Consider the following 15,407-nt stretch of genomic DNA (forward strand, 5'->3'; position numbering starts at 1 on the left):
TTTACTATAAGTCTACTGTTTGTGTACTGCTTGAATTGTGTTGTTGTACAGACTTTACAACAGTACTCCCTATGGTAGGATTCGACCTGTATTATATACTATAGTGAAGCTGAGTAATACAAATATTATTTTCAATAACTAGGTATATACTAAAAATACTGTGCTGTTTAAGAAATATTTTTAAATTTGTGACATTTAAAGAAATTGTTAAGAATTGCCAAAAAACTGAAGTACATTACTATTTAAAAGGCACAGCTAACACTTATAAAATGACATTAACTTCCAAAAAATCATAGCTGCAGATGCCTTGATGTCTGTGCCAGATTAAGGAAGATCATTTTATGACCAAAGAGTAAAACCGAAGGACTTCAATCCAAACATCTCTTTTAAATTTTAATGAAAAATTGAAACATTTCTGTAGCACAATCTTCAATTCAGATTTTCTGAAATTTCATAATGTTCCTAAAGGATTCTAGTTGTTAGTAAAAAATACCAAAACTTTGCCTTTCCAAAAGTTATACTCATATCACTTGTCAATTTCCACAAAAATGTGTAGAAGTTTCATATATAGTCTCTAAGTAATTATATAATTTGTGTAACCATCCATAAAGTTGATTGTCCTACTAACAGATTTGAATTTAAGGCAATAATAATTCTGAAACTTCTGTTGTGAGACATATTCTTTCTTGCTTCCCTCTACCATTTCATAACACACGAAATGGTTGCTTTACCCTTTATAATGAATTCTTGAATTCCACATTCAACTACAAGAAATTTCTAAAGGTCACATGATCTCTGAAACGTTCCCTGAGCAGAATCTCACACCTAAACAATTCCTGATGAACAGTTAACTCTATACTGTTCACCAAATGTTCCCATGACTGTGTAATCTGTTATGTTCCTGAATCTGCATGAATTAAGCTTTTCCATGGTACAATCTCATTTATGCCTGCTTCTGATTAATTATTAATTAAAACAAAAAAAAATAGTTCCTTACCAGCACGTATAACATGTTCTTTTTTATACCTATGGTCAACCTTGACCTCTCCACTTTACAATTCTAACTTTTCTTTCTTGATTTTTTTCCCCCAGATTTTGCTCCCTCAAATAACACTGATATCTGGCCATTTTCCCAATGCACATATGATACTGGAAACAACTATCAGAGTTCCTATTTCCAAGAGTTTTCATTTCTGAGAACTCACTGATTTGACAATATGTGAATGACAATATATTGTCATAAGCAGAGACGACCAATCATTACTTTCTCCTTGGCTTAGCAAATGTTCTTGGTCAGCCAGTCTAGAGTAACTCAGCCAAAAAACATTTTAAAAAATGACATTCCTCATTATATAAAAGGGACAAAAAGACCTTGGTTGAAAAATGCTAACAACATGGAGAAGCTGCATCCATTCAGATGACTGGTGATCAAAGAAACCCAGACTAAAGTATACTGCTTTAGGCTTGCAGATTTTGCCCTACTATATAGAAAATAATCCCATTCAAGAAGAAACTTATAAGCAATTTTTATTAATAATTTTAGGAGATAAAGAAAACAACACAAATACATACATATTTACAGACATTTCTATAAAATGATTTGTTTTCCTTATGAATGATTTTTTATTTGACATAAGATCAAAAATTGTCATGAGCAATGAAACCTGATGCCTTTAAAAACTTATTTCTTCCTTTCACCCTTTTCCTTAAATCCAATACTTTTTTTTTTATTCATTCCACATTTTTTATTGGTACATTATAAAGTTCAATACTCTTACAGGCTATCTAACTTGATAGTAACATTTAGAAGGACAATGAACTAACTCAGCATGGTACAATTGAGGGCAAAGCTACTCTGTTAGGAGGTAAAGCTAAAGGTCTGGACATTAATTAAGAATATAAATTAACTGCATACCTATAGGGTTTTTCTTCCCAAATATGTTTCAAAAAAAGAGAAGGGGAAAACAGAAAAGAGAAGGAAAACTGGAAGGAAGGTTAGTGATAATTTAGAGGGAGGGGAACCTAAAGTATGCTTGAACATCAAAATGGGAGAATGTGCCCAATACCATTACTGTACTCATACACAGGTCTGCTATATGTCGGGTAGTAAATCATCTGTGCTCCAGTCTCCATTTTTTTAATGTCTGGCTGAAGAAGAAACCAGAGAATGAATACTTTATCTACAACTAGAAGCTACAGGTCTAGGTATCACTAAAAAGTGAAAACCCAAGTTCCTCTTCAAGATTGGAAAAGTAGACCTCTGTTGTTGTTGCTGCTGCTGCTGCTGCTGTTGTTTTTAATATCTTAGGGGGAACTGCAAAGAGAGAAAAGAAGAATGGAAATGGACAGATATTGTTTATCTTCATAACAGTATCTTTTATGTTAAAAAGGAAAGGGATTTTTTAAATGTCAGCAGATGATAGCACAATAGAATTTTAACCAATAACAATATTATTGAATTACCTGTGTTAAAAGGAGGGAGCTGTCAATTAACTTAAAAAAGGGGAAGCAGACAGGTATCTCAGTATTTACCACTTTAGTTCCTAAATACATAGAAGATCACTAAAATATATAGTATCTTTTCCCCAAGGATTTAAAAAAACATGATTAATATTTGTCTTATGTTTTTTACTTATAGAACCTCGTTATTCTTCATTTGACAAAACATTATTCTTCATTGAACATGACAAAATTCCCATGCCCAAAAGCCTTAATGGCTCTATTTTCTTACATAATCCATCTGTTACTTTCTTGAGGATGTTCCTCTGCTGAACTGCAAATGAGTAAAAAACTTGGTAAAGGTTCATGTTTTTCTTTAAGAATATTGAATGCTGCAAGCTCTGATATTAGAAAATATCTCTCATTATTTAGAGGGAGGGGAGTTCATCTTGGCCAGAAAGACTAAAATTCATTGAAAACAACTCCAATTTCAAATGCCTAGTAAGCCTAAACTCGTAGAGAAGGCAGTGGCAATATAACCACTAAAATTTTAAAAACAGAGAAGAGGGAGGGTGGGGAGAACAAGATAGAAGCCGGTAAGAAAAGCTACAGATTCCAACCAAAAAGCTTTCTGTTACAATGTAATACTAAAATTATTAAAATATTTCTGCTGAAAATATTTTTCCTAAACCATTTTATAGCAGGAGTAACTTCTGTCCACAAGTTGGGCACAGAAATCTCAAGCTATTATAGACACCTCTCTCCTCAATTAAAAAGCTAAAATTCCATGGAAAACACGAAAGAACATGTAACTGTATCATATAAAAGCTGATATCATACACTGAACCAAAGTGCTTTTCAAGTAATAAGCTAGTAACACTACATAATTACCATACTTCTATTATCTGAAAGATTATTTAAATCTCCATTTCAAATAAGCTTAATTGAATTGAAAACAGAAATCCACTTGTAAATAATAAAAAAGTCTCTAGATTACTATTAAAATGTTATAATTAAGCAATTTTGGATCTAACATTGATAACTCTATTATATTAATACATGAGTGAAGAGTGATATCTTTTAGACCTTAAAACTCCATGTAAAATACCAGAGCTAAATTTCATCATAAATTATTAAAGCATTAACAATATTAAAACTTTCACTATTTAATTAATAATACTACCATTTAGTTAAAAATTGTTTCCCTAGAGATAATAAAAGTGAAGATTTTTTAAATGGCAAAAAATGAAACAAATTTATCAAGGACTAGATTACTACAAGATACCAATTATACAAAGTGGAACTTTCATGTATAGACTAACCCTTTACATAACACTCATCAAAATAACATCCACAGAGACAACAATGTCAAACACAAATATTTGACATACTAATAAAACAAATACATCTTAAGCCTAACAAAGACTCAAAGGAACTTCAATACTTAGTATAAATGTAGTTTATAAGAGGTCTACTGGTAATGGAAATTATGTACATTTTTGAAAACAGACTATTTTCTAGACTTGCTTTACAAGTTATATTTAACACATGGACTCAGCTTCTAGCTAAGATATTAAAAGGACATCCCCCATTTTTAACAATTTTATCTTAGTATTCCTTGTAGAAGTTACTTACTGTCCAGAAATTGGGCCAGCTTTCTGGACAAGTTTTTAAAACATCTAGTTCTTTACACAGATTTTTAACTTGCTATAATGGGATAGCTGAAATGCCAAAAGGCTCGAGTCTGAATAGAGTAATAAATTACATAGCTATTTGGAAATAATATGTCTAAAAAAGCAACAAGATTTTTTACCAAAACAAGCATATTTGCAAATAATTACCAGATAACCTTATTCCACTGTGCCACCATTTAGATCTGTGAGGGTGTCACTTTAAAGCAGTTTGATATGTCCCAAGTGAAAGACAGGTTTTCCCCAAAACCAAATTATCCAATCTAATCACCCAGTTGATCTTGACCATTACAAAAGACAAGTACAGTTTCAGAGTCAAAAAATGTCCCATCATATAGCCACAAGTACATGGTAGAATCTGAGAATGCCACAAGGCAACTAAACAGATTCTATCTACCACCTGGTATCTTTGCTTTAAAAAAAAAAAAAAAGATTAATCTAAAGATGTTATTTAATAACCAACATATTAAAATATATTATTTAAATGTTTTCTTATTGCTAATTTATCATGAATGCTAATCTTACTAGAGCTTCATAAATAGAATTATACCCTTGCTAACAATTTCATCCATGTTACATCTCACAAAATCAATATATAACTATATTTGAGACACACAAATCACATTCATTTTACATAGGAAAGAAGACTGAATAACATGCCAAAAATACTAATTTCTACATCATTTAAAAAATAATTATTATAAAAACCAGTACAATTTAAAAAAAATTTAAAGATATTAAAGAACAATACAAGATGCAAGAAACACAGGCAAACAAAGCAACAAATTATCCAAATAGAATAATCCATACAAAGAACCCAACTCAGAATTGACCGCATAGTTTTTTTACTTACAATGTATTTCAAATTTAATGTGGAACTTGTTCAATTCATAAATTTCACATTTCTTAATAAGATCACAGAAAGTTTTGCTTTAACAAACACCACAGAATAATCTTTGTAGAAATTATCTATGCACTAAATTTATTTTTACAATCAATGTTGGGTAAGGCTTTCGTAGTCGCTGATTATGAATAAGCAGGTCTTGGTAAAATATGAGAAAACTGGACCCAACTACCAAATAATCTCTGAGACTGAAAAAATTCCATTTTAAATCAATTTCTACAAAAATATATAACCTATTTTGTCCTTAAGTTATTCACAATACCACCCTATAATTTTATAAAAGACTGTGTAGAAAGATTTCCACCTAAGATCTTTTGCTTTACATTTCTACTTGAGTTCTAACCTTTTCTTTTAGTTCTAACCTTGAGTCTTTTCCTTGTGATAAAGTGAAACTAAATAAGTTAAACTGAACAAGGATGGAATTATAAGACATATTAAAATACAGATTTCAGATTTTATCCAAAATAAATCTTTAAAAATACAATATGAACACTATTAATAAATAATTTCCATAATAAAGTATCATAGTTTGTCCAAAAAATAAACTTTTAAACAAGGTTTCAACATCAAGAGGCTTATTTGGGAGGTAATCCCAGGAAACAGTGATAAAAGAACAGGAAGTGATACAGAGAAGAGAGGAAATAAAAAATATGTATTAGAGTTTCCTGCTATGAGCAGTGATGACCAGTCTTTCTGGGAATTCTAGACAACAGTCAAAAATGCCTGAGACTATCACCAGAAAGATAACAAAGCTAGAATAATCATCCTCCAACTCCCATCCATCACTGGCTGAAGGCTGCTCCCAGGGCATTATCTTCTGCTCTGTGTATAGCTGAAAAAAATTCAAGGCAGAATCACAGGTGCTTGTAGAACACTTTATATATGGGATACAATGATGAGAGTCAAATATCTGCCACAAAGTCTCACCATCAGTTAAGACTCACATACCAAATTATTTAAATTTCATTCTTGTCATTGTCCTATTACACAGAAGTAGTACATTGTAATGATGTAATAAGCAGCAGAGTAGATTTTTGAGATCTTAAAGAAAACCTCCCATCAGAGAAATGGAAATACAGAGTTAGGGAAGTATCTGAACCACACAACAAAAAGAATCTACTTTTACACAAATTAATCAAAATACACATTTCTATGAATAATTTCCATTTTAATTAAACTTACAAAACCCCATTGCTTTTTAAATTCAACAGATTATTATAAACCACCAACACCAAAAACAAAATCCAGAATGTGGAACAGTATCTGAAATATGCAGAACTGGAAATAAAAACCGACTTCGTGTCCTAGCTTTGCTACTAAATGGCTATACAAACTTAAGAAAGTCATGCAATTTGTGAGTCTCTGGTACCTCATCAGTAAAATGAAGGTAAAAATGTCTGGTCAATATATTACATAAATAAGGTGGAGAGGCTCCTAGAAGTCATATTATTCAATTCACATTAATAAAGAAATAAACTCTGTTTTAGAAAGGGGCAGTGACTTTTCAGCAAAGAAGCAGCAACTAACCCACAAAGTTGAAAATGGATTCTAGTCCAGTGCTTCTAGCATTCCACAGTGTCTTTCTTCTTTAGAGCTGACTAGAAATGCCATTGGTCATGAGGCTAATGTACATTTTAGTTAACTTTTAAATATTTTGCAACACCATTAAGTTATGGTACACACTACAGGACACTGCTTAAAAATTACCTAGGAATCATGAGCCAATGGTTTCACATTTACCAAATCACTTACACTGTCACTCATTTCATATTACACAGAGAGACTAGGAACACTCGATTCGGCCCTCTTTTAAATCAGTGAGGAGGTAGATTTTCACAATTAAAACCCAAAAATAGAGGGGCTTGGGTTGCAACTCAGTGGTAGAGTGATCACCTCGTATGCGTGAGGCACTGGGTTCAATCCTCAGCACCACATAAAAATAAAATAAAGATATTGTGTCAACCTAAAACTAAAAAAAAAAAAAAATATTAAAAAACCCGAAAATAGAAAAACTTCAATTAAAAGGTGCTTCCAATTAAAAGGTTTACATATTCCTGGCGTTTAGAAATTTTTTTTTTTTTTGGGGGGGGGGGGGTACTAGAGATTGAACTCAGGGGTGCTCAACCACTGAGCACTACATCCCCAGCCCTATTTTGTATTTAATTTATAGACAGGGTCTCACTGAATTGCTTAGTGCCTCACTTCTGCTGAGGCTGACTTTGAACTCACAATCCTCCTGCTTCAGCCTCCCAAGCCACTGGGATTACAGGCGTGCACCACCACAACCAGCATTTTTAAAATATTTTACATGAAAATTGTCACTTGCTCTCCTTGCTTCAACATTCAATTCAATGAAACTGAACAAACACCAATTGAATGTCTACTTATTAATCAGATTCAAAAGAATACATTTTAAAAGGAAAAAAATTCTCAGAAAAAATTCCATTTATAAAAAAGTTAAGTTAAAAATACCTTTATTTTTTTAGAAACTCACAAAACTCAGTCAATATGATCTGCTGTTTTAGTTTTCATCTTGTTTTAGCACTTTTTACTTAAATGTATATAACATCACATCAGGTAAATAACTCAGAATATCATGGTCAGAAAAAATAAAATATTCTTCAGAAGTTTACATTGACAGATTTAAGATCAGAACTCAGGTCCTCCTTATAGTTGAATACATTTGGCCTTTAGTAGCTTTTTTTTTTTTTTTTTTTTTTTAAATAATGGCCCATGTATATTCACTTTGGTTTCATTATTAGGATGACAGGGAAATATGACCACGTCAAATAGTTACAAACTTTACTTTGCAGTATGAAGTGTGCACTTGAACATCATTTACAATTTATAATAAGAAACCAATTGCATTATATTATGGCTTTCAAAAAAACTGGCTTTTTTCCCCCATTATTTTCATAGTGTGATGACCAAAACTCTGAATGTGCAAGCATACCTCTGCACATCCACACATGAAGAATAATCTAATACATCTAGGTTAAACCACTCTGGAATCCACAGAAAACCCTGGAATACATGACAAATCTGAAACACTAAAGTTCTTCACATAGTAGTAATGAACTTGTAGAGATAAGATAGGCAAACAAAATCCACCCAAAATAGCAACCTTAAGGAGACAGAGGTCTCAGTTATCACTATTACCTGAGGGAGCATCTATAAGAATGTGAAGCATGGTCACTAATGATGGCATGCCATACACCACTCAGTCATACATGCAGGTTGTGTGCTGAGAGTAACAGAAAAACAACAGGAAAAATTTTATCTGCCAGCTGATTTTGGTTTTCCTCCTAATATTCTGACACCAAGATACAAAAACAGTTACTTTTTTCAGTACCCTTTTCTGCTACTGATATGGCTGTGTTTTAGACTGAAGAAGCACCTGTTTAAGAAAGTAGCCACTTATTCAAAGATCAATTTAAATTTATATTAGAAAATAGCCAGAACTTTGTTTTCTATCTAAATGCTTTAACTAAAACAAAGGAACTAATTGATCTAAAGGCTCTACCATCAAGTGATAATCATCTTTTCAACTTATAATCTGTTCAAAGTTAGTGATAAGTAATTAAAATTATTTTTTATTTAAAAATAATTTAAGTTTTATACAAGAGATAAATTCTATTTTTTAAAAATCATTTCTTTATTAGTTGTAGATAGACACGATACCTTTATTTTATTTATTTATTTTTTTAAATGTGAAGCTAAGGATCGAATCCAGTGCCTCATACATGCTAGGCAAGCGCACTACCACTGAGCCACAACCCCAACCCCTGGTAAATTCCATTTTATTTGTACTAATTTCATTAGCTTGGTGATATATAATAGTAATTATTAAAGTTATATGCATCTATAAAATATCTCCAGGTGATATTGAAGTTTTTATTAGTTCTACTTTGAGAATTCTACTTTGAAAATCACTCACCTAAATTTTGTCTGAATATTTCCAATGATTTTATGAGGACAGAGCCAATTTTCATTACTAGAAATCCTCATATAGTACATTATATGTGGAACCAGAAACCATTATTTTTTACTCCTAATTTTCTACCTATAAAACACAACAATTCTATTCCTCTTATATTTGACTATCATTGAAACATCTAAAGAAAACCCCCTCTCCTTAAACTTATCTTCTCCAAAATAAATATCACAAATTTCTTCAACTACATCCTACTCTTCACATAGGCCTTCATCATTTTGGTTGCCTCTGTATTGCCACTCCAGTTCATAGTGGTCCTCTTACTATGTGGCACTTACAATTTAACCTAATAGGATACAATTTTTAGTCTAAACAGCAGTATGCATGTGACTTATGACTGTTAACACTTTACGACTACATTAGGTTTTTCAACAACTATATCACAGCTATTCCCAGTTGCCACTTTATATACTAGATACTATTACTTGATGAGGTATGTGTTTTCCTCGCAGTGATACTGAATAAATGAGAAGGTAACAATGTAGTAATTGTTTTTATCAACTTAACGTTATTCAAGTTAAATTACTCTCCTTTATTCTGAGTTTAAGACATTCCTTAATAGTGTGAGGGGTGGGGGGATGGGGGTCATTGTTTAAATAAAATGATAGAAGATAGTAGTTATTCTTCCAAAAGTCTACATAGCAAAATAAACTCTCACATTTCATAGTTTTTAAAAAAATATTGGTCTAGTGTCCTAAAATACTCAGGTAGATCAAAAGGTACATTTGATCTATCCTTTGCTATCATCTAGGTAGCCAAAACTTAAATAATTTAAAGAATTTGCAACAGGTTAAGGATGTAGCTCAGCAGTAGTACATGTACTTTATCATGCACAAGTACTGGGTTCAACCCCCAGAACCAAAATAAAAAATAAAGAATTTGTAACAATCAATCTCCACTGATCCCTCCTTTTGATTAATAAGTCAGCAAAGTAAACTCAATGGATTTCAGCAAATAAAGACCTAGTTTTCCATACTGGGTTCCATTTGCCTTTGTGATCATAACACTCAAATCCAATTAGACTGCATCAACTCAAGACATGGTTGAAAAGAATAAACTTAAAATCACTTGTTGCAGTTTCGATTTTTAGCTAACTTTGAACAACAAACAAACTATACAATCTAGGACAACAGGCAGCAAATTATGGTCTGCAGGCCAATCCCGTGCACCATTATTATGTAAATAAAGTTTTATTAAAATATATTCACATTTGTTTGACTCCATTTTGTCTATGGCTAGTTTTGTACTACAATGGCAAAGGAGAAGAGTTGTACCTAGAGACCATAGAGCCTGTGAAGCCTAAAATATTTACTATCTGGTCCTTCACAGGAAACATCTGCCAACCCCTAATCTAGGGGAATGAACTATTTGCTTCCAAGGCAAAATTTGAGATCTAGAACAATAACTATTAACTAGTTCAGGAAACCAATATTCACATTAAAATATGTAAATGTAAACACTAGAACATCTGGCTAGTTCTTTATTCTACTCTGTGCAAGATTTAATATCACCCAAGACTGAGCACTTACCTGATTACTGACCTAATCTTTAACATATATTTCTCAAGGAACCACTAGTGGGACAGTGAAGAATCCATGAATATTCTGCTCTGTGAAATTTATGGTTAAAAAAAAAGCTGCTGCCAACAACTCAAAAATACATAATAAAGAAGCAACTGTACAGAACTACTAATAATTTCCTTTACATCTTAAATTTGAAATATAAAAAAAATTTTAAAGGCACTTAAAATAGGAAAGCTTAAGATCAACAATTTAGGTAATATTAACTGCATTAAATAATGCAAATTAATTTCCCTTTTAAGTTAAAGAACAAGATTTTCATTTTCACCTACATAGAGTTGAAGTCAAAAGATAATTCCTCTGATCTAATTCAATCATGTAGCTATTTAACATATGTGACACCATAATCTATTAAAAAATGAAATAACAACATCAAAGTACTTTGAGACATCTCCATGTTTTACAGATGTGAAAATTCCAATGTGACATGAAATAGATGAGAAAGCTAACGAGGGGCAGAGATGAAACTAAAACCCAACATTCAACTATCAGTTTGGAATTCCTTCTACTTCATAATTAGATAGAAAAGATATGCTCATGTTCCACAAAAGGGTGGAGTAAGACTGAAATATTCTAGTTTTAAAAGTGCAGGACTGTTAACTCAACCTCAGCAATCCTCTTGTCTTTTTTAAAATCAATCAACTATAAAAGTACAGAACAGTAAATGATCAACTAGGAAGCAATTTTTAGTAAAATAATATAAAATAAAACTGAAGAAACATCCAATTAGTTTCTTTACAAATTGTCAAAGATCAAAAAAATTATGTTTGTGAAGGGGCACCACAATGGGTACCCAATGCTACTAATTTGGTACAATCTTTCTGAAGGATAATTTGGCAATGTTTTAAAAAGTCTAAGAAGTTATTACTATGTAAACTATTTATTCTATTCCTATAACTATATCCTAGAGAACAAGTCTAATATAGAACTTGAATTTTATATATAAGGATGTCCATCCCACTATAAAATTGTGAAAGATTAGAAACAACCTAACACCCAAAGAGAGAACTGGTTATAGCATTTTCATAGACAACAGAATATTAGCCATCCATTTTTAAAAAACCATTTACAAAGACAGAAGTAGGTGCTTATGATATGATGTTAGGCTATAAAAACCAGGGTAAACAACTATATGGTCAGCAATATCTTAATTTTGTTATTATACACCCATACAAACACATATACACACATTCATACATGTAAATAGCATAGACAAATACTAAAAGAAAACACATAAAAATATTAACAGTATTATCTCTGGGCCGTGAAATTACAGATTATATTTCCTTTTCTTTACACTTCTCAATATTTTCCAAATTTTCTAAAATGCTTATGTTTCTATGATATTCAGAAAACATTCTTTTAAAACTTCATTCTGTACTCAATTTGGAAACTTTTAAAATGTATATTAAACAAAAAATAAATATTTATGGTACTCAAAAGTGTATCTAAATAATGAAAAACAAATCACTAATGTGGAAAACTACAATTTCTACACATATGTAGGTGCGTAATTTTGAATCCAAAAGGTAATGGTATTTTATTTCATTCTTGAGTTTAGGGAGTTGATATTTAATAAATGAGAATGCAAATCTTTAAGTACAATTGGTACAAGGCATCTAAAATTGCTATATTTCGGCATAACACTGAAGATATAAGCACTCTGCAATATAATGTGGATACCCAATGTTGTGCTAAAATAAGTATAATATAGAACATGAATGGTAGCTAAATTTTTTTTTCAGTGAGTGAACAAATTACTTTTTTTTTCCTTAAAGTATCTAGAATTTGTCTGTGTTAAAAGAAAGAAATACAACACCATACCATAATTTTAGTTGGAAGAACCGCACCAAAAATTACAACAACAAAAATTGTAAAAGTTTAAGTCCAGTGGGTTTTTTTTTGTTATTATTGATATTGTTAATGATTTCTTACTAAAAATTCAAGTAAAAGGGTCAAATTGATTAAAACACTACAAAAGTATAGCAGTGTTTGGTCTGCAATGATTTGAAAATCACTAACACCACTCTTCAATGTTTCCTCATTTGCAGACTGTCAAACATGATATTTGAAGTAAAGGACTACAGGTATGTTCTTTCACTATATTCTATTACAATATAGTAATGACATAAAGGGATGTCACACACAAAAAGACAAATGAATGTAATTTTAAAAGTTAACTTTAAAATTATATAACTCTCATTTCTGTGATTTAAAAAATATCACATAAATAGGTAAAATATAAAATACATCCTAATATATTTTTACATAAGAGCTGGGGGTTACCATATTTAACAATTCTGAGATGGAATTAATAAAAAACAATTTTCATATACCACAGAGCAATAAGTTTAAATCAGACTATTTTGAGTTGTGTAGCCCTTTATTAGCAACTAAAATAGAAGGTATCTGTTGTACAATATGGGTAGTAATTGTCTATAACTGGAGATTTATTATATTCTAATACAGATCATTTATAAATGCAATTTCTTTATTAAAAAGCTTCCACCCCTTTTTGTTTGTTTGTGTACAATTTGCAAAACTATTCTGAAAGCGGAATATATGTGCACAAGTCTGCAAAGAGTGCAAATTTAGGATATGGTAAATGCTTTACAAGTTACTCTCAAAAATCTGTCTGCCACAACTGGGCCTTACATTGTCACCTTTTATAATCAAAATATTTTTGATGCCAGCCTTCCTTCCACTGCCCAAAACTATAAAGCATTTTTTAATGAACTGAAATTAAGAAGGACTACACCTACTAGAAAAGAGAAGAAAGTTCTATTAGTTTGAGGTTTCAGAATCCCCCCCCAAACCAGAACCAATATCTTGGTAGAGGCTAGGCTGGGACCCCAGACAGAGTATGAGTATGTGCAGGTGGCATCCCTGAGGATTCAGAGCTTCAGTGGACTGTGAGTGCTCCAGCTGCATAACTCACGGAACTGTCTTGCCAGTTTCTACACTGGCTTGACTGGGCATAATTCAAAAAGGAAAAGCTCATATTCATTCCATTCTTCTGGAGCTCTGTGATAGCCTAGGGGGGAAAAAAAATCTTGGTTATGACAGACATCATATAGGACATCATATAAAAAAAGTGAGCACTCTGAATGTACTAATAGTTTGATGTTTTTATATTGTGAGTGAAGCTTAGACTTCTTAAATTTCTCTCATTGCCTGATATTAAATTGGAAAACAAAATGAGGACTGCTTATTTCTTTCTCTCAAAGAAACTCTTTAGTTTCTTGAAAATTAAATATCAGTCATGATCCACTTTACTTTTCTCCATAATTAATAAAACCACTTTTTTTCAAAGCTGCAATATATTTATCACTATTCTCTAAACAAATTCTTGGCCACTTCTTTCTTAATATATTGGAGGTTTGCTTTTGTCTAATTTTGACTAAATTTAAAACATATACAAATCAAGTTCCAGATCTAAAAAGTATGCTAAAATTTTTATTTTAAATGTAGACTGGGTTCATCATATAATTTATAAATTTTTCTTCATTCAATTCAGAATTTAGGAAATTAGTGCAGTTTATTCTAGCTTAAGCTTCAGAAATTAGTTTTAAGTTCTTGACAGCTTTTCTTTTGGTCAATCCATACTTATTATGAGAAAACATCTTCCTAAAAACCCACATTAGCTTTCAAATCATATTAGAGAACACTAACTTTAAGGTCTTACCCTAGACTATTCTGGACTATATTACCTGCTCCATTATTTCTCTACCTTTCCAAGCAAATGAGCCCACTCTTACTTCTTGAGTATATCTCTTCTCTCTTATTTCTGAACCCACTATGTTCCAAGTTTTCAATTCTGTGTACATAGTAAATATTCAATTATTTCAAAATTACCGTGATATATTTATTGCTCAATTTAAGTTTTTAGAGGGTTCTACATTGGGGCAATAGGATACTAGGTTAAATTTTCTTTCAGAAAGTCCATACTATTTATTTATTAGGGGGAAATTAATGTTAAATATATTTCTAAAACCCAGCTAACCAAAACTTCTGCCTCCTATCATCTTTTAAATTAAATAAGCATTATCATTTTTGTTTTTAAAGACAAAACACACATGTTCTTGATAATTAAACATCAGTCATCATCCACCTTGCTTCTTTCTATAATTAATAAAACTAGTTTTTTAAAAAGCCACAAGACATTTATTGCTGTTCTCTAAACCAAATCTTGGCCACTTCCATCTTAATATGTTGGAGTCTGTTTTTTTTTTTTCTGACTTTAATTTGAAATGTACACAAAAGAGCAGGAGCTTCACTTATTTTTTATAATCTAGGACATTAAAAAATAAAAAATTAATAATCTTTTGTAAAGTCATTTTACCTTATATTTATAAAGAACCTGTTGGAATCAACAGAGAGTCAAGAGAAGATATGACTCTCTAAACAACTTCCTATATTTAATAGAAAAGTAGTTTATTGTTTTGTATTTAACAAAGTAGTGACGTATATCCCACTGATAAATTTATTCAACTAACCAAAGAACAGAAATCCAAAATTATGTTAAAGGTACTAAGAAAAAAACTAACTACATGTACATAAAACAAATGATGATGATATATCACCATGATAATGACATATTTTGAAACATGACAGGATGGAATATTTTAAGTCAAGGCTTCCTAAGGTTATTCACATTTAAAAAGCTTCCTAAGGATACTCACATTTAATAACACCCCAATGGGATGTCTTCCACATATAGTATTATGGTATTTCTTCAAGTAATTGCTAAAAGATACAGGATCTAATTGTTCTATAATACTCATTCCCTAAAAAGAAGA

General features: G+C 31.2%; 1 protein-coding gene across 1 annotated transcript in view; it reads right to left on the reverse strand.

The window, feature by feature from the left end:
• Positions 1-12,972: 12,972 nt before the first annotated feature.
• Memo1 (mediator of cell motility 1) overlaps positions 12,973-15,407 on the reverse strand; it is a 111,580-nt gene continuing 109,145 nt past the window's right edge. Inside the window, exons 8-9 of the mRNA XM_027933459.2 lie at positions 15,291-15,395; positions 12,973-13,642 (exon numbers count right to left, since the gene is read on the reverse strand). Of these exons, the coding sequence (XP_027789260.1) occupies positions 13,511-13,642; positions 15,291-15,395 (237 nt within the window). The 3' untranslated portion in view covers positions 12,973-13,510. The remainder of the gene's footprint in view (positions 13,643-15,290; positions 15,396-15,407) is intronic.

Source organism: Marmota flaviventris, chromosome 14 (assembly GCF_047511675.1).
Source record: "Marmota flaviventris isolate mMarFla1 chromosome 14, mMarFla1.hap1, whole genome shotgun sequence".
In the NCBI taxonomy this organism is placed as follows: Eukaryota; Metazoa; Chordata; class Mammalia; order Rodentia; family Sciuridae; genus Marmota; species Marmota flaviventris.